Source organism: Pelophylax lessonae (assembly GCF_965119305.1).
Source record: "Pelophylax lessonae genome assembly, chromosome: 3".
Lineage (NCBI taxonomy): Eukaryota > Metazoa > Chordata > Amphibia > Anura > Ranidae > Pelophylax > Pelophylax lessonae.
In genome coordinates, this window is record NC_138770.1 from 235,668,529 (window position 1) to 235,689,605 (window position 21,077).

The following is a 21,077-nucleotide window of genomic DNA, read 5'->3' on the forward strand; positions in this document are numbered from 1 at the left end:
AGAGAGTCTCTGGTTTGGTGGCTTCGGTCTCCAATGCTCAGCCAGGGAAAGTCATTTCTGCCAATATATTGGACGATAGTGACCACGGATGCCAGTCTATCCGGATGGGGAGGAATTCTTGGTCAGTTATCTGTCCAGGGACTTTGGTCCCCGGAAGAATCCAGGTTACCGATAAATGTATTGGAACTGAGAGCGATCAGACTTTGTCTGATTCACTGGACCGAGCAGCTCCAGGGCAGCCCGGTTCGGATCCAGTCGGACAATGCCACGGCCGTGGCTTATGTCAATCACCAGGGGGGCACCAAGAGTGTCCGAGCGGCCAAAGAAGTGGCTTGCATTCTTCGCTGGGCGGAACGATTTGTTCCAGCAATCTCTGCGGTGTTCATTCCGGGGGTGGAGAATTGGCAGGCAGATTATCTCAGCCGTCAGACCCTGGATCAGGGGGAATGGTCCCTCCATCCAGACGTTTTCCACCAGTTGTGCCTACGGTGGGGCACCCCGGATGTGGATCTGTTGGCATCACGATTCAACAGGAAAGTTCAGAGATTCGTGGCTCGCTCCCGCGATCCTCTAGCAGAAACCGCAGACGCACTGATCGCCCCGTGGGGGCAATACCAGCTAATATATGCCTTCCCTCCTCTCGCGTTACTGCCAAGACTTCTTCGCAGGATAGAGGAGGAAGGAATCCCAGTAATCCTGGTAGCTCCGGACTGGCCTCGTCGAGCTTGGTACGCCGACATGGTCAGACTGGTGGCGGACGTCCCATGGAGACTTCCTCTCAGGGAGGATCTACTGTCTCAGGGACCGATCTTCCATCCTGCTTTACGATCGCTGGCTTTAACGGCCTGGCTATTGAGACCCAGGTGCTGAAGGACAAAGGTTTGTCAGCTTCAGTTATTCCTACTCTAGTTGAAGCAAGGAAAGCGACTTCCAGAAAGATTTATCATCGCACATGGAAGTCCTACATTGCATGGTGTGAACCTTTGGGGTTCCGTCCTCGGTCTTATTCGATTAGTCGAATATTGGCTTTTCTGCAACAAGGGGTTGAGCAGAAACTGGCCTTGAGTACTATCAAGGGTCAGGTCTCAGCATTAGCCATCTTCTTTCAGAAGCCTTTGGCTACTCATTCCTTGGTGCGGAACTTCATCCAGGGGGTGCGACATCTGGCTCCGCCAGTGCACGCGCCGTTACCCCCCTGGGATCTTAATTTAGTGTTGTCGGTTCTTCAGAAACCTCCCTTTGAAGATATTAGGGAGATTCCTCTACCCACGTTGTCCCAGAAGGTGGCCTTCTTGGTGGCTATTACTTCTGCACGCAGGGTGTCAGAACTGGCCGCATTATCTTGTCGTTCACCATATCTGGTGGTTCATAGAGATAAGGTGGTTCTTCGTCCGAATCCATCCTTCCTACCAAAAGTGGTTTCAGAATTTCATCTGAATGAAGAAATTGTATTACCTTCCCTGTGTCCTAAGCCCAGTCATCCTCGGGAGTTTGCTTTACACTCCTTGGATGTGGTCCGGGCAATCAGGGTATACTTGAAAACGACAGACTCGTTTCGCAAGACGGATTCACTTTTTGTGATCCCAGATGGACCCAAAAAGGGGTTGCCTGCATCTGCCGCGACCATTTCCAGATGGATCAGACAGACGGTAGTGCAGGCTTATTCTATTAAGGGTCGGGAGCCCCCGTTCCCTGTTAAGGCGCACTCCACTCGGGCACTTAGTGCGTCATGGGCCTTTCGCCATCAGGCGTCAGTGGTCCAGGTGTGCAAGGCGGCTACCTGGTCGTCGGTGCATACCTTTTCTAAACATTATAAAGTTTATGTAATGGCATCGTCTGATGCCTCGTTTGGCCGCAAGGTTTTGCAGGCCGCAATTTGAGGAGACCAGTGGTCTACCTTGAGGGTTTTTTCCGTTGGAAAATTTTTCTTTAGTCTCATTCTTTGTTTATAATGAGCCTTTAAAACTTCTAGTTTGGCACCGGTTGGGCCTTCTAGATTGGATTTGATTTTGTCAATCCCACCCTCATTTGTGGCACTGCTTCTGGATGTCCCAGCTCTTGAGAATCAAGAAGACTACGTCTGTCAATGAGCGATAGAGAAAAATGGATTTTTGTAAGAACTTACCGTAAAATCCTTTTCTCTTAAGCTCATTGACAGACGTAGTACCCGCCCCTCTATCATTGAGTTGGGTTGGGTTAAATTCTCTGTACTGCTTTAAACAGAACTGATTCCCTGTAGCAGAGAGAGGGAGGATATACCCTCAGGGACTGCCCCTAAGGTGGAGCCAGAACGTTTTGTCTTTCTGCCTAGTCCTACTCCTGCGGAGACAACATAACCCAGCTCTTGAGAATCAAGAAGACTACGTCTGTCAATGAGCTTAAGAGAAAAGGATTTTACGGTAAGTTCTTACAAAAATCCATTTTTATTGGATATGTTTAAAGCAGAAAGTAAAAAAATCTATACAGTATATATATTTTTTTCAAAATTCTGTCTTTTTTTTGTTTATAGCTCAAAAAATAAAAAACCCAGAGGTGATCAAATACCGCCAAAAGCTCTATTTGTGGGGGAAAAAAGGACATACTATTAATTCAGTTACAGTGTAGCACGACTGCTCAATTGTCAGTTAAATTAAAGCAGTGCCGTATAGCAAATAATGGCCTGATTATGAAGGGGGGTAAATCTTCCAGAGGTCAAGTGGATATTCTCTTCAAATAGGGCTTTCTTATCACAGGCTGATAAAGCAATATTTAGTCTGAAGTAAGCTCTCCTTCTGCCCTCTACACTGCCTCACTTCTTGTACCAAATGCAGCACAAACAAGAAAGCTTAGGTTTGAAATCTTTACACAATATGGAATGAATATTTCAGTTTTCCTCATGACAAGTCTTCTCTATATTTTGATTATAGGTGTCACTATTAGCAGAGTTTTGCACACTTTAGAAGTTTTGGATCGGCATTGCTTTGACAGACTGGATTCCAGCAACTCTTTGGAAACCTTGTATCATAAAATATTTTGCACAAACCAAAATAAGGACAACCAGGAGGTAATTTTATAATCTGTTATTAGGATGTTTAAAATTAGAAATATTTGTATTAGGCCTCTTTCACACGGAGTGGACCGTATTTCGATCCGCTCTGGCACTTTTTTTTTTTGTATGTCCACATATCATCCCATCCATTTGTGGATGATATACGGACATAATGTATGTCTATGGGATTGCGGATGTCAGCGGATGACACCGCTGACATCCGATTTTGCGTCCTTTCCGTTTTTAAACGGAAGAAAAATAGGGTTCTGTTCCGTTCCAAAAAACGAAGCAGAACCGAAAGGACGCAAATCGGATGTCAGCGGATGGTCAAGTGTCATTTTAACTTATTTTCATGTGTTTCAAAGTAAATTTATATGTATTCCCCTCCATTCAACAGCGAGTCTCACAAATCGATATTAGGGTCCCCTTGGGGGAAACAATGTGTTTAGTGGTACCCACCCCTACTTCCTCAGGTTCTGTTAAAATGATTCTAAAATAGGAGGGTAATCCCAGACTGAACTCATGATCCTGATGGCCAACATCCACACCAAATTTCCCCCTGGGAGGAGGCTAGGCAAGTCTGTTACATGTGTAGAGTCCTACTCTTCTTGTGTGGTCAAAATATATCACAGCCAAGGTATCTTCTTAGTCTCTTCTTCTATTCATGTTATCCCAAAATGCCTTCCACATTATCTAGAAGAAAAAAACAAAAAAAACATAGGGGGGGGGGGTTGAAAAGCAAGAAGTGTTGAGGAGTGAATAGACCCTTTTATCCTGCAACTGCAGCTTGTAGGGAAAAGCCAGGAGTCCACCTACAGCAGCAATTTAATGTGTGGTGCTTCATATATAAAAATTAACTTGACTGGTACAGCTGATCACCTTTAAATATGCTGGCTCCTTTCTGCATTGTGAAGCATTACAAATAACCCACCCTTTGTAAATTTGTCATGGACCACTGAGAAAAGTTTAACTGTTTTTATTACTCATTTAATTTTTTTATGAAGATCTTAAAACTTAGCTTTTTATGCAGCTATCTAATTTGGTGTTTTCTCAGCAACAGATTTAAAGCCCATGCTCTGAATGCGACCTTGTGCATTGGACTCTGTTTGTGGTGCTTTCCAGACCCTTGTGTACTGTGTCATGGTGGCCAGGAACAGGAAGTGATGCCTGTTGAATCATTTGCAGATTTTATTGTTTTGATCAAATCGTACATTTAATTGGATAAATAAATCAAAGTGCGTGTGGCTACCATTAGTTAGCTGTAGAGCAATTTCCAGCTCCATGGCACAGTGTATGGTGCAACCTAGTTTCTGAAAGGTTCACTTTGTGAGTATGCCAACAGATAGGCAAAGGTAACCAGCAATGTGACCCTTGCACACTGGATTTTGCTTATGGTGAATCGCAGACTCTTGTATACTGTGTTAATTGGCCCCAAAGCACTGTCCAGGTCCAGGACAGTGGTAAGTCTCTGAGGAATCCTTTTATCATCTGTCTGAGCACTGGAAACTACCGCATTACTTACTGCCACTCTTAAGCACTGCCATTACCCCTAGTTCTATCAGCTTCCATGGAAAGGGTTAACACACAAGGGAGTTAAGTGCTGTGTCACGAACTGCAGTGATGCATGTGCATGCACTGCACACTGTTCTCCCTTTTTTCAGCGTGAGGTCGTTTTTCCTGTGCTCCCATATGCAAGGAGCATGGGTTTTTTTTCTCCTTGCTTAGTCATTGCTGCTGCCTATAGTGACAGCCACCTTCGCTCATTTAACCTCTCCTGCTTTCAGCAGCTCGTTTGTGAGTAGCCAAGATTTTTTTTGTGGTACCTTAAATTAGGCTACCTCAGTTCTAGCAGGGCAACATATCGGACTTAAAGAGCAAGGTCCCTCCAGCTCACAAACCACTAACGTTCTGGGGCAGCCTGCAGTTTCCTGCCTCAGACATGACACAGCCTGGAAGGTTGTCCTTTTCCTGAGTTAAAACACTTCTCTAAGTCTCCCTAAGTCAAGTGTGGCCCCCTCCTTTACCTTACTCTGGGAGCAACTCTCTACAGCTATACTCGATTACAAAAAAAATCCTATTTCCTGAACGATTCTTCTGTCTGTATATATGCATATAAATCTTTGGCTGCAATGTTGATCTGTTGAACAGCAATGTAAAAAGTTCTTTGTGTGCATTCCTTTTGATGGTGAAGGCTCTTTGCTCATCTTAAGACAACTACTGTATATTAATGATGTTACTGCAGGTACAGTAAGAGTACTTTACTTATATGCCCCAGCAGGAGATGCCTAGGCCTCAAACTGGGAAGGTTCCTCCTGTCTCTGAAGCCAAGAAGAGTTCCTACCAGGCTTCATACTCCAAGGCTAGACCCAAGCCAGGGGCCCAGTTTATTTAGAAACTCTGATCCTCCAAACCCCTATACCTGCATCATTATAAAGGGACACACCCACTTTCCAAAGTGGAGGGATGTTTGTTGGCCTTTGTAAATATCTGATCCAAAAACATCTTAAATGCCTGGATAAGTGATGTGGTGCCCAGTGGATATGAAATAGAGTTCTATTTTCTGCCTCTGCCCTGCCTTATGTTGTCCAATTTGTCTGTGCTTATAGGCCAGCAGACCGTTATGCTACTCTAGCAGGTCTTTTGAGCCAAAAAATCATTGTTCTAAGAACAGAAAGGTTTCAGGGTTTTTACTGAAACCTTTTCTTTGTTTCAAAACCAAAATGGGGCATCCTTATGGATTTGAAGACCTTAACCACTTAGGAAATGTACAAACCGGGTCGATCCCATATACGTATTGCATTTGCTACATGTTGTTTGTATGTTATATACAGCAGTTTTGTATCTCAATGCCCCTTGTTTTATCTAGGCATGTACCTACTATTTCCACTGCATATTGCTGTACCATGTTTCTTTTGCCTTCAATAAAAACCGTTTAAAAAGAAAAGAAAAAAGGAAATGTACAAACTACCTGAGGTTTTAGTGATTATATCAGGATCATTGTTGCGGATACAACAATGATTCTGGTATCACTGTTAACAGCCGTACATGGTAAAAGTGATTCAAGTGGCGATTAAGAAGGGGGTCCCCTCCCTGATTCCACCGCCTTTACCGGGCTCTCCCATTTGATCAGGCAGCCTGGAAGGATGCAACTGGTAGCATCTACTTCTGGGAAACGGTGAGAGGAACTGATCTTATTCTACCTACTATTAGAAACCAGAAGCAATGAGTATTTTGTCACTTCCGGGTATGGTCTCATGTAAAGTAAACAAGCTGTTACTGGCTTGTGAAGGCATTTGATCAAACCAACTTTGATTGATTGAGGGTATGTGGCCTTGTATGGTTCAGAAGGGGGGGGCACTTTCTCATTCTCACCCCCTCCCCCCCTTTCCTGACCTGCCAGGCTGCATGCCTGGATAAGGGTCTGGTATGGATTTTGGGGAGGACTCCATGCCGATTTTTTTTTTCTTCATTTTTTCAATAGCTGGGTCCAGGCAATTGTAACTGCCCCCCCTCCTTTATCCTAAAATGTAACTTTTGCTGCAGTATGTTTTGTGCATGCTGCAGATGCGCCACTTTACAGGCACATTAAGGGCCCTAATTGGGGCAGACAAATCGGTCACCTAACTGACACATTATTGCAATAATCAGTGCTAAAAATATGCACTGTCACTGTACCAATGACACTGGCAGGGAAGGGGTTAACATCAGAGGCAATCAAAAGATTAACTGTGTGCCTAGCTAATGTTTCATTGTAGTGGGGGAGGTGCTTTTACTAGTGGAAGGCATGGAGCAGTGTTTCTGTTTTACAGAAACACAGGATCCATGACTTCTGTACTGACAGAATGGCAATCTGCCTTGTTCACATGGGTGGGACCTGCTGATCAGCTTTCGCTGTGTAAAATCCGAGCGAGAGCAAGCCAGCGGCAGCAGGCACTCGTACCCAAAACCTTGAACTGCAGAATCACGTATATATACTGCGCAGCATGGCCGCCCTGTAGCAGTAAATATGCTATGGGGCGATCGGCAAGTGGTTAAGCTTATGATCTACAAAAACACCCAGATTCTTCTTTACCATTGATTCCCCCAGTTGTACTCCCCCTAGTATGTATGATGTATGCATATTCTTAAGTGCATAACTTTAAATTTATTAACATTAAACCTCATTTGCCACATACTGTAGTTTCCCAATTAAACAATGCATTGAGGTTGACTTGTAAGCTGGTGACATCCTGCAAGGATGGTATTCCACTGCAATAGCCTGGTGTCTTCTGCAAAGACTGAAATGGTACTTTTAATACCAGGCTCTAAAAAAAATTAAAAATTATATATAAAAGGAAGGGTCCCAACACTGATATTCTTAGACCATTCAAAATATGAATCAATACCACTACTCTCTGAATACAGCCTTTTAGCCAATTTTCTATCCAAGCCTGTAGACTTTACCTTACACATTCATTAGCCATGTGTGGGGAACTGTGTCAAACGATTTTGTAAAATTCAAGTATACTACGTTCACAGCCACTATTCTGTCCAAGGTTTTACTTACCTCCTCATGAAAAAATAAATCAGTCTGACAACTTCTGTCTATGCTGTCTATTGCTTAAAATATATATTTTTTCCAGCAAGAACTCATCTTTGTGGTCTTTTATTAAACACTCCATATGCAGTATCTATACCCAGTTTTCAAGCAATTATGAATGGCTGAACTATGTTTTTTGAAAACAGTGGAGTATGCTACAAGGAGATAAAATACTAGGGTCTTCTCTTACCGAAAAACCCAACATGATCTATAGGAAAGCCCGAAATCTCAAAGATCTCATTGCCAGCAATCCGGTGGATAAACCTATAGTGTCAAATTTTTTTCCAGACATGAAAGGTTTTTTCCTGTGCAAAAATTGCCAAATTTGTAAAGAAGCTAAGACAGTTCGTACCAACAGATTCACATCCACAGCCACTGGGAAAGAATATGCCATCAAGGAATTCATTTCCTGCCATACCAAGGGGGTTATATACCTCCTTCAGTGTAGCTGTGGTCAACAATACATTGGGAGAACCATACGCACAGCAAGCATTCGGATAGGGAAGCATCTCTCCAATATAAGAAAAGGATTTGTAGGACACAGCGTGTCTCTACACTTTTCTAAACATCACCAAAAAAATCAGAGTAGTTTACAAATTATAGTCATAGAAAAATACATGCCCCACTGGAGAGGGAGTAACCTCAAAAGGTCTATTTCCAGAAGAGAAACCTTCTGGATATATGAGATGAAATGTTTTAGACCTTGGGGACACAACGTTGAATGGGATATCAACGCCCATATAAATAATAGTTGATCAATCTCCTATTCCTTATTTTATCTCCACATTTTAGATACATTATTAAACATTTTAACATTGAAAACATTTTAATATATTTTGCATCATGTAGGATTTTAATCCTTTGTTTTAATTTATTTATTAAATAAGTGGACCTGTGTGCCAATATATTATATTTTAATACATATATTTTAGGGATATGTACCCCCCTTTTCCCCATTCCCATTAACTTAAATGATATGGGAAGTTGGAGGATGGGACACTTCCGGCGTTTTTAATTCACATAGGATTGACCTGGTCATGGAATAACATATTTGTCCTTATTAACCATACATTGACTATTTTAATTACAAATGTAGAGATAGACCATGTTATTTCTGATTTTATATGTTAGAAATATACTCCGTGGATTTAGAAACCGGGAAAGCCGTTTCCTGTTTTCTCTTGCGGACACCGGAAGTGTCCAATTGTCCAAGAGCTTCCTAAGGGCGGATGTGGGGGCGCGCACATCCCTCCTATCTCAGCAGAAGTCTCGTCAGAGGAAGCGCGTCAGAGAGTAGGCGTGTCACGCCGCCACATACGTCACCTATTGCCCGATCTGCAGCCAGGCATAGGCGTTTCATACAGGCTACCTTTCGCTGTCTCCTTGCAACATACATGTAAGTGCAACACCTATTTTTTTTAATAAAATATCGGGGGTATCACACTATTGTCTGCTCCTTTATTCCTCGCATGATAACTCGGGGGAGTGGAAGTGAGTTAGCGGACTTGCATGGTTGTGGAGGCGATTCCAGATATCCAGCTAGCTGAGGGGACATCCATCTAGGAGAATTCTTCACACACTAAGTTACACACCATCTGGATAAGAGGCCCCTTTGTGCCATCGAACAGGGTGGAATTGCAGTGGAAGTTTTCCTCCTCTCCAGCTGGCTATATTGAGTCTTTATCTGCACCTTACCAATTTCCATCTGGTAAGGAGGAAAGTCTGTCGGTGGTGGGAGTCACTTTATATATCACTTGAATATCACTAGAAGTTGATTTCCAACACCCTACCTTTTATATTGAATCACATGGTGAAGATCACAATTATTTGGACTTTGTGGACTATTATTGGTCTTTGAACCTCTATTGGTTTTTTTCATTCTTTTGTATTGGATCACGTTCACCTATTGGATTTATTTTGCTTTCACACACAGCTATGCTGCACTTATCACTGTATTTATTGTGATTTATTGTTTGCATATGTGCCAGTATGTTAATTCATTATAGCAATCTTGTTTAGCGCACCTATTTTTTCAACATTCATTTTCACTAGGTTTAGTTCAGGTAGCAGCTTCACCCTTATCAGCGCACCCATACCTAAATCACATTATATGCAGTATCTTCACAACAATAGAAGTTAAACTAACAGGTCTACAGTTACTTGGTAAAAACTTGGATCCCTTTTAAAATATTGGCACCACATTGGCCTTACGACAATCCAGTAATGCTATTCCAGTCAATAAAGAGTCCCTAAAAATTAGGAACAATAACTTTGAAATGACAGGGCTCAATTATTTTAGGATCCATGGTTGTGTGCCATCTGATCCAGGTGCTTTATATCAATTATGGACAAATGCACAAACAAAGTCCATAAAGACAGGGATGAGCGAGTTTAGGGTGGAGAAACTTGACTGATCTGCACGGAGTCCTGACCTCAACCCTATAGAACACCTTTGGGATGAATTAGAGCGGAGACTGCGAGCCAGGCTTTCTCGTCCACATCAGTGCCTGACCTCACAAATGCGCTTCTGGAAGAATGGTCAAACATTCCCATAGATACAAACTTGTGGCCAGCCTTCCCAGAAGAGTTAAAGCTGTTATAGCTTCGAAGGATGGGCCAACTCAATATTGAATCCTACAGACTAAGACTGGGATGCCATTAAATTTCATGTGCGTGTAAATGCAGGTGTCCCATTACTTTTGGTAATATATTGTATTTTGCAGTGTGTTCACATACAGTCTTTTTAAAGAATTTCCAGTTCTGTGTTCATCATTGCCAATATTCCCTCCCAGTCTAAGTCTTGGAGAGCAGCCCTCTTCCTTGGAAAATTTGCTCTCTTACAGTTAAAGCGGAGTTCCACCCTAATTTTGATCTTTACACCATACATAATATTAAAACGTTCTAAAAAACAAATTGGATAATTATTATTTTTTTTTGTTTCACTTACCTTATTTTTGATGAAAATTAACTTACCTTTCTGCCACTTCCTCCTTATGCAGCTGCCACCCCCGACATAATTTCCTGCTTTGCGTTGACTCTTGGGAGATGAGTGTCATCAATCCCAGGAGTCAATGCACCTGCACCGGTGTCTCTCATCACTTCCGGTGCAGGCACAAGAACAGCTTCTGGGCATGCGCAATGACAAGGAATCCGGCTGTGGGATGACGCACCTGCACCGGAAATGATGAGGCATGGCATTCTGGGACTCCAAAATTCAGGAAGAGGGACACTGTGGCTTCAGCCGCCCACACCGCAGATGGCAGCGCTGGACAAGAAATTTACAAGGTAAGTAATTCTTCTTACAGGTACACTATACAGGGGACAATTCAGAGACTATAGTTGCTTAAATGCACTAGCCCTGACTGTTCTAGGGGTATTTTTAGGTAAAAAAAAAAAATTTGGGTGGAACTCCGCTTTGTGTTTTTTTATCTTTCCAGTATGTGCTTGCTGTTTACAGCTAACATTAAATGAAATCATGTTATGGTCACCTCTACCCAGATGTTCTTTTATATGAACATTAGTAATAAGCTCTGCATTGTTTTAGATTACCAGGTCCAGCAGAGCATCCTTCCTAGTCGGGCCCTCTATGAACTGTACCATAAAATTGTCTTGTATATACATTGTTGCCCTATATATTTTCCTGCAGTGCCATTACTCCAGTCAATTTCCGGGTAGTTAAAATGCCTCATTATTATCATTGTCCGTGCCCTTGCAGCTCTTTCTATCTGTGCAAGGAGTCTCCACCGCCTCATTAATACTGGGAGGTCTATAACAAACTCCAATGATTACCTTTGTAGTACGCACACCCATGTGCAGTTCCACCCATGTTGCTTCAGCCTCATCACACTCTCCATCAACTAGGTCCTCTTTCACACTCCCTTTTGAGCTCCCTTCTCATTTAGGGGTTTATTATTTACTAAAAATGGAGAGTGCAAAATCTGGTGCAGCTGTGTATGGTAGCCAATCAGCTTCTAATTTCACCTTGTTCAGTTAAACTTTGACAAAAAGAGAACCTGGAAGCTGATTGGTTTCTATGCAGAGCTGCACCAGATTTTGCACTCTTCAGTTTTAGTAAATCAACTCCATAGGAACGGACACTACCACCTTTAAGTGTTGTTGAGGCCTTGAGCTTCCTTTCTCCCTAAAGTGCTTTCTACCTTTCACCTGAACCAGGACATTGTGTTTTTTCATCGCTGTCTGGCTCTAGTACATCAGAATTCAATCTCCCTTAACTGCCAGCATATGGTTTGTGTTGTTCAGGTTTAACTCTGTTTTATCACAGCTATGTGATAGTTTACGTTTTTTTTTTTTTTTTTTGAGATTTGCAAAGAAAGATCACACAAAAACCTGTAGGTAAAATCAAAATGTATATAGCATTGAATTAAATAATACCAGAGAATGATAACAAATATACAACAGGGGTGGCTTGTCCACTGAGGGCGCTCTAATCTTCATGCAGGGCGCTAGACGCATAGATTCCAATAGGGGATTTTTTTTTTTTTTTTTTTTATAAAGCACATCATTAGAGCCAGAGGCTCTAATAGGCTTCAGAAAAGGGTGGGCTCGGGACGCAGAGCACTGCATCCCGAGCCCACCCAGTTGTATGACAATAGCGAATGAATATTCGCTATTATCATACTGACTCTCCTCCCAGCCAATCAGGAAGTGGGTCGTGAGACCCCTTTCCTGATTGGCTAAAAAGAGACGTGATTTTACTGGCCATTGGCCAGGAAGAGTGAGGGGACATATGGCTGAGGAGACACAGCGGCGCTCGGGGAAGGAGCAGGTAAGGATGCTGGCTGTCTGGCAGGGCAGCCATGCAGCCATCCGTCCCGGGAGGGGGGAGGAAGGAGGGAGGGGGTGTAGAGCAGATTGCAGGCCAGCCACCCCCCCCCCCAAACTTTTATTCACCAGCCGCCACTGATATACAATATTGGAAAAATGTAACAAGAATACTTAGCTTTAGATGCCCTTTGCCAAGGAGTCCCCCTTACTACTTGGCATGATAATCAAACCAGGCACTTGCACATGAAGCAGCCCTGGGATGGGACTAAAACAATTGAAATTGTGACGCAAACAAATGCTAATGCACCATCCCCATGAGTTAGCTTCTACTTCCCTAGATAAATGTAAAGATACACTTGTGTACCAAAGGTAATTCAAAAAATGTTTCATAAGTTCATAAAAATCCCATTGAAAGAGTATTGTACTTTAGTAGGCATCTCCACCTGAGACAGGAACAAATCTCTGAAATTACAAAAAAGGAACACAAGGGGGTGCCAGCTAAGTGCAGCATCAATGGGTTTATTACAATTACAAAGCCAAATTCAAACTCACAGAAATATAAATTCAAAGAGCTTATCTGCAGCCTGGCCACATTGAATGAATGTGCTCTAAAATTCATTAACCACTTGCCTACAGTGCACTTTCACCCCCTTCCTGCCCAGACCGATTTTCAGCTTTCAGCGCTCTCACACTTTGACTGAGAATTACTCAGTCATGCAACACTGTACCCGTACAAAAATTGTGTCCTTTTTTTTCCACACAAATAGAGCTTTCTTTTGATGATATTTAATCAATACTGGGTTTTTTATTTTTTGTGCTATAAATAAAAAAAGATTGAAAATATCGTGAAAAAACGCATTTTTCTTTGTTTCTGTCATAAAATTTTGCAAATTAGTCATTTTTCTTCACAAATTTTGGCCAAAATTTATACTGCTACTTATCTTTGGTAAAAATAACCCAAGTAAGTGTATATTATTTGGTCTTTGTGAAAGTTATAGAGTCCACAAGCTATGGTGCGAATCATTGAAAATTGATCACACTTGATCACACCTGATGTACTGAAGGCCTATCTCATTTCTTGAGACACTAAAAAGTCAGGAAAGTACAAATACCCCCCAAATGACCCCTTTTTGGAAAGTAGACATTCCAAGGTATTTAATAAGGGGCATGGTGAGTTTTTTGAAGTTGTAATTTTTTCCCACAATGCTTTGCAAAATGAAGATTCTTTTTTTTTTTTTACAAATTGCCGTATTAACAGGTTATTTCTCTCACACAGCACATGTATACTTGCAACTACACCCCAAAACACATTCTACTACTCCTCCTGAGTATGTCAATACCACATGTGTGAGACTTTTTCACAGCCTAGCCATATACAGAGGCCTAACATCCAAGTAGCACCGTCCGGCATTCTAGGAACATAAATTACACATATAATTTTTGGAAAGAAAACACCCCAACGTATAATCTTTGAGGCATAATGAGTCTTTTGAACATGTAATTTTTTTCCACAAGTTTTTGGAAAATGTGGAAAGAAAATTAAAATGCTTTTTTTTACACAAAGTTGTCCATTTATGCAATATTTCTAACACATAGCATGTACATAGCAAAAATTGCACCCCAAAAATACATTCTGCTACTCCTGAGTATGGTGATACCACATGTGTGAGACTTTTTCACAGCCTGGCCACATACAGAGGCCCAACATTCAAGTAGCACCGCCCGGCATTCTAGAAGCAGAAATTACACATATAATTTCCTGACAACCTATCGCACTTTTGAAGGCCCTGGAGCACCAGGACAATGGAAACTCCCATAAAATGACCCCATTTTGGAAAGCAAACACCCCAACGTATAACTTGTGAGGCATAATGAGTCTTTTGAACGTGTCATTTTTTTCCACAAGCTTTTGGAAACTGTGGAAAGAAAATGAAAATGCATTTTTTTTTTACACAAAGTTGTCAATTTATGCAATATTTCTAACACATAGCATGTACATAGCAAAAATTGCACCCCAAAATACATTCTGCTACTCCTCCTGAGTATGCTGATACCACATGTGTGAGACTTTTTCACAGCCTGGCCACATACAGAGGCCCAACATTCAAGTAGCACCGTCTGGCATTCTAGAAGCAGAAATTACACATATAATTTCCTGACAACCTATCGCACTTTTGAAGGCCCTGGAGCACAAGGACAATGGAAACTCCCATAAAATGACCCCATTTTGGAAAGCAAACACCCCAATGTATAATTTGTGAGGCATAATGAGTCTTTTGAACATGTCATTTTTTTTCCACAAGTTTTTGGAAAATGTGGAAAGAAAATGAAAACGCATTTTTTTTACACAAAGTTGTCCATTTATGCAATATTTCTAACACATAGCATGTACATAGCAAAAATTTCACCCCAAAATACATTCTGCTATTCCTCCTGAGTATGGCGATACCACATGTGTAATACTTTTACACAGCCTAGCCACATACAGAGGCCCAACATCAAAGTAGCTCTTTACACAAAGTTGTTCATTTATCCACTTTAAGACTGGGCCTATTTTTGACACTTGGTGTTTATAAGCTAAAATCATTTTTTTGCTAGAAAACTACTTAGAACCCCAAAACATTATATATTTTTTTTTAGCAGAGACCCTAGAGAATAAAATGGAGATCAATGCAATATTTTTTATCACACCATATTTGCGCAGCAGTCTTCCAAATGCAATTTTTTTGAAAAAAAATTCACTTTTTTTAATTAAAAAATAAGAAACCAGTAAATTTAGCCCAATTTTTTTCCATAATGTGAAAGATAATGTTACGCCGAGTAATTAGATACCCAACATGTCATGCTTCAAAATTGTACACGCTCGCGGAATGGCGCCATACATTGGTACTTAAAAATCTACATAGGAGGTCTATGGCTCAAAATGATTGCTCTCACTCTAACGATCGCGGCGATACCTCACATGTGTGGTTTGAACACCGTTTACATATGTGGGCGGGATTTGCGTATACGTTCGCTTCTGCGCGCGAGCTAACGGGGACAGGGCGCTTTAATTTATTTTTTCCTATTTATTTTATTAAATAATTTTTTATTTTTAAAAGTTTTTTTTTAAAAAAAATGTTTTGATCATTTTTATTCCTATTACAAGGAATGTAAACATCCCTTGTAATAGAAATAGTCATGACAGGTCCTCTTTATTGTGAGATCTGGGGTCAAAAAGACCTCACACCTCACAACTACACTAAAAAACAAAAAAAAAAAAAAAAAAAAATTGTTGAAAAAAATAAAAACAAAAACAAAAAAAAAACGGCCATTTAAACCGGTTGCTAGGCAACGACTTTTGACGTAGCTCCGGTCCTGGCTGTTGTCACTGAAATGAAGGAAGCGCATGATAATTTCATACCTGGACCTGGACATTAGGGCAGAATATATGGGCATACTGTGTATGGGGTGGGTGGACCAATAGGCATGTCCTTAATTTTTTTTTGTAACCCCCATGTTTATCGTGAGGCCCAAAAACATTTTGAACTCCTCCAAGGTAAACTCTCTCCACTCAAACGGACGGGAATAGGAAGATTGGGGGTTGTTTACAATAAACTGCTGGGCATACAGATTCGTTTGGTTCATGATGTATTGCAGAAAATTGTTGGGCAAAAATAAATGGAGAAAATCAATTAAGGAAAAGTTCTCTGTATTGGCCTGCACACCTGGCTGTGCGGTAAAAGGGGGAATATTTGCTGATCCCGAGTTGGAGGGCAGCCATCTTGGGTTGGCAAGACCATCTGGGAGGTGGGTAGTGGCCCTGGCTCTTGGGGGATGTGACACTACAGTGCTGGTAGAAGGGGGATTTGAAATTGGGAGTGATGCAGCAGCGCTGGTGCTGGGCCTGGGCATTCGCTCCTGAGGTGTTTCGCTGGTGGCAGTGCGGGTACTGGGCCTGGGCATAGGATCCTGGGTTGTACTGGTGGTGGCAGTGCTGGTACTGGGCATAGGATCCTGGTGTGTATCCCTTGTGGCTGCCTGGTTTCCAGAGCGCCGTGCCCTTTTGGGAGGGACCCATTCTTCCTCCGAGTCCATCTCCGATCCGCTACTATTAGCGACTTCAAATTCCGAATCCGATTCGGAATTGGATTCAGATACTGATGAGTGCGCCCCCGGTGCTCTCATTAGTCATAGAGAGGATCTGAAACGCCTCCTCGCTGCTGTACATCCTTTTTGACATTCTGACTGTGATGGGCTGTGCGACGGGTGAAGGTTGACTGCGGATGATCACTGATGGGTGGCAGGTGACTGATAGGTGGCAGGTGACGGTCTGGGCTGACAGATGACGATGACTGATGGGTTGACAGGTGATGATGACTGATGGGGTGACAGGTGACGATGACTGATGGGGTGACAGGTGACGATCACTGATGGGGTGACAGATCACGATCACTGATGGGGTGACAGATGACGATGACTGATGGGGTGACAGATGATGATCACTGATGGGATGACAGGTGACGATGATTGATGGGGTGACAGGTGACGATCACTGATGGGGTGACAAGTGACGATGACTGATGGGGTGACAGGTGACGGTGATTGATGGGGTGACAGGTGACGGGCGCTGGTCACCGATGGGTGACAGGTGCACCGCTGGCGATACTGATGGCAGTCTCTGGTGACAGGTGCACTTTATAGGTAGCGATTTTTGGGCACTGATGGTGACAGGTGACTGTTGGGTGACAGGTGCAATTGGGGGGGGCTGATGACACTTTTTTTTTGTGCTTTTACGCTGACAGGTACACAGATCAGTAACTCACTGTTTCTGGCTCTGCTCTCCTCACACTGGAAACGGTGTGTGAGGGGAGAAGAGCTAGTAACAGTCAGTTACTGCTCTGTGTTTACATTTGTGATGGGCTGTGAATGGATTCACAGCCCATCATGTGGTAAACAGCCACTGTCATTGGCTGTTTTACACTGTCGGTGACTAGCTGTGTTCCTAGGGAACACATAGCCACCGACATGACCGCGCTGCACGCTCATGATCGCGCATGCGCGGTCTTCTTCCGAGAGTTACTGTTGTGATCGGCTATGTCATTGAAACATAGCCGATCAAGTGGGAAACAGCCATGCCCATTGGCTGTTTCCCCCCTGCCGGTGACGGGGTGTGTCCCGGGGACACACCGACACCGGCAGTACACGGCGGCGCGCACGCGATCGCGCGCCTGCCCTGCATTACTAGGATCACGTCATATGACATCCGCCCAGAATAATGGCCACACCGTCCCGCCGTCATTTGACGGCGGGCGGGCGGCAAGTGGTTAAAGTATATTTTTTTTTAAAAAATTGAGTTTAAAAACTGCTGCGCAAACACCTTGTAACATAAAAAATTGAAACACCCACCGTTTTATTCTCCAAGGCCTCTGCTAAATGTGTATGTGTATGTATATATATATATATATATATACATATATATATATATATATATAGATATATATAGATATATATACAGTATCTCACAAAAGTGAGTACACCCCTCACATTTTTGTAAATATTTTATTATATCTTTTCATGTGACATTACAGTTTTTTAAACTGTAGTGAGTGTACAGCTTGTATAACAGTGTAAATTTGCTGTCCCCTCAAAATAACTCAATACACTAATAATATCTAAACCGCTGGCAACAAAAGTGAGTAAACTCATAGGTGAAAATGTCCAAATTGGGCCCAAAGTGTCAATATTTTGTGTAACCCCCTTTATTTTCCAGCACTGCCTTAACCCCCTTGGGCATGGAGCTCACCAGAGCTTCACAGGTTGCCAATAGAGTCCTCTTCCACTCCTCCATGAAGACATCACAGAGCTGGTGCATTTTAGAGACTTTGCACTCCTCCACCTTCCGTTTCAGGATGCCCCACAGATGCTCAATAGGGTTTAGGTCTGGAACTCTCAGCTTCTTTAGCAAGGCAGTGGTCATCTTGGAGGTGAGTTTGGGGTCATTATCATGTTGGAATACTGCACTGTTGCCCAGTCTCCAAAAGAAGAGGATTATGCTCTACTTTAGTATGTCACAGTACATGTTGGCATTTATGGTTCCCTCAATGAACTGTAGCTCCCCAGTTTTGGCAGCACTCATGCAGCCCCAGACATGACACTCCCACCACCATGCTTGACTGTAGGGAAGACATACTTGTCTTTGTACTCCTCACCTGGTTGCCGCCATACACCCTTGACACCATCTGACACAAATACGTTTATCTTGGTCCTATCAGACCACAGGACATGGTTCCAGTAATCCATGTCCTTAGTCTGCTTGTCTTCAGCAAGCTGTTTGCGGGCTTTTTTGTGCATCATCTTTAGAAGAGGCTTCCTTCTGGGATGACAGCCATGCAGACCAATTTTAAACAGTGTGCGGTGTATGGTCTGAGCACTGAAAGGCTGACCCCCCCAATCCTTCAACCTCTGCAGCAGTGCTGGCAGCACTCATACGTCTATTTTCCAAAGAAAACCTCTGGATATGATGCTGAACACGTGCACTCAAACTATTTGGTGGACCACAGTGAGGCCTGTTCTGAGTGGAACCTGTCCTGTTTAATCGCTGTATGGTCTTGGCCACCACGCTGCAGCTCAGTTTTGTGGTCTTGGCAATCTTCTTATGACCTAGGCCAGTGATGGTGCACCTTGGCACCCCAGATGTTTTGGAACTACTTTTCCCATGATGCTCATATACTCTGCAGTGTAGTTGAGCATCATGGGAAATTAAGTTCCAAAACATCTGGGGTGCCAAGGTGCACCATCACTGGCCTAGGCCATCTTTATGTACAGCAACAATTATTTTTTTCAGATCCTCAGAGAGTTCTTTGTCATGAGGTGCCATGTTGAACTTTCAGTGACAAGTGTGAGAGAGTGAGAGCGATAACACCAAATTTAACACATCTGCTCCCTATTCACACCTGAGACCTTGTAACACTAACGAGTCACATGATACCGAGGAGGGAAAATGGCTAATTGGGCCCAATTTGGGTATTTTCACTTAGGGATGTACTCACTTTTGTTGCCAGCGGTTTGGACAATAATGGCTGTGTGTTGAGTTGTTTTGAGGGGACAGCAAATTTACACTGTTATACAAGCTGTACACTCACTACTTTACATTGCAGCAAAGTGTCATTTTTTCAGTGTTGCCGCATGAAAAGGTGTAATAAAATATTTACAAAAAAGTGAGGGGTGTACTCATTTTTGTGAGATACTATATGGTGGGGGGTTCTAAGTAGTTTTATAGCAAAAAAAAATTTGATTTTTGTGAGAAGTGTCAGAACTGGCCAGGCCATGAAGTGTTAATGAATAAGAAAGAAAACCGGATTATCATACTTACTGTGAAATGTGTTTCTTTGGAGTTTACGAAGGGCTTGTTTACACTTGCAGAAGGGGGTGCGGGGGGTTTGCGTTTAAAATAGTGATTGAAACACGATTTTACCACTACCCCCAAAACCAACCAGAGAAGGTTGCATGCATACTGCAACAAAAATTATACCCTGTCACATTCAGCCATTCAGGGGAATCGGACTGCGCCGCAACTGTCATGCAACCATGTGCAATGCACAAGTGCTGGTTTTTCAGGGTTAAAACAAGCAGTGAGGAGGAAATATATTGCCTTACAGTCACCTGTCAACTGTCCTCTGAAAAGTAGACCACCACAGTTTTTTTTTTTTAGAGAGTGGCAGCAAGGGCTGCCGCTAGAGTAAATGAGCCCTAAGGAACACAGGTCCCACCCCTTTATGTTTGTAATTTACTATATAGCAATAAATATAAACAGGAAAAAAATGGTCTTATCTATTATTATCCAATTAGAAACAAGCAGGAAGTATAAGAACAACAGCATGGTGTCCGCAGGTTAACTTCCTGAAGACGCTACATCCAGTGAAATGCATTGAGGTTAATTCCAGCGGAATCACTTCCGATCACGTCATTTCCGGGCAGGGTGGAATGCAGGTGGAACGCACGCTATGCGAGCTGTGTTTCCTGACTGCTGTATACAGGCTATCTATAGTTAGTGCTACCGGAAGCACATATTTTTAAATAAATATATCTGCGCAATGAAAACTTTATCTGCTTGATATCCCTGAGCTCCAAGTACGCCAGGGTGAAGCTTACCTGAAGGGCCTTACTATATCCACCAAACAGATCCAGACCCAAATACCCCATAGCCTAGGAGGCTCTATTACGGCTCTGTAGGTCCAGGGGGCCTGAATAGCCTTGATAAGTGGCCAAATCTTACCAAGGTAGAAGAGCACAGATAACCCACTATTACCACATTTATTTGAAGCACGGATCACTTTTTGGGGGAAGGAGGAGATTACAACCCCGATTGGTCTAAAGAATTATGGACTTTTTATTCACACATTTCCTATGAAGTCACAATATTTATTGCACTTATATTAATTTGAATGCATAATTTTATCCTCGTTGATATATTAGAAAATTAATTTAGAACGCACATACAGTAAAACCTTGGATTGCGAGCATATTTTGTTCTGGAAACATGCTTGTAATCCAAAGCACTCTTATATCAAAGCAAATTTCCCCATAAGAAATAATGGCAACTCAGATGATTCGTTCCACAAGTCCTTCAGTTTATAGTTTATATACAAAGATTATAGCAATGTGATAGGTTGTGTAACCATAAAATGTCCATCCACAATATGC

The 21,077-nt window shown here is 42.5% G+C and overlaps 1 protein-coding gene across 3 annotated transcripts in view; it reads left to right on the forward strand.

The window, feature by feature from the left end:
- Positions 1-21,077, forward strand: part of MED12L (mediator complex subunit 12L) — an 837,051-nt gene that overhangs the window by 114,800 nt on the left and 701,174 nt on the right. For all 3 annotated transcript variants that reach the window (XM_082251515.1, XM_082251517.1, XM_082251516.1), the window contains exon 11: positions 2,907-3,043. In XM_082251515.1, coding sequence (XP_082107641.1) covers positions 2,907-3,043 — 137 coding nt within the window. The remainder of the gene's footprint in view (positions 1-2,906; positions 3,044-21,077) is intronic.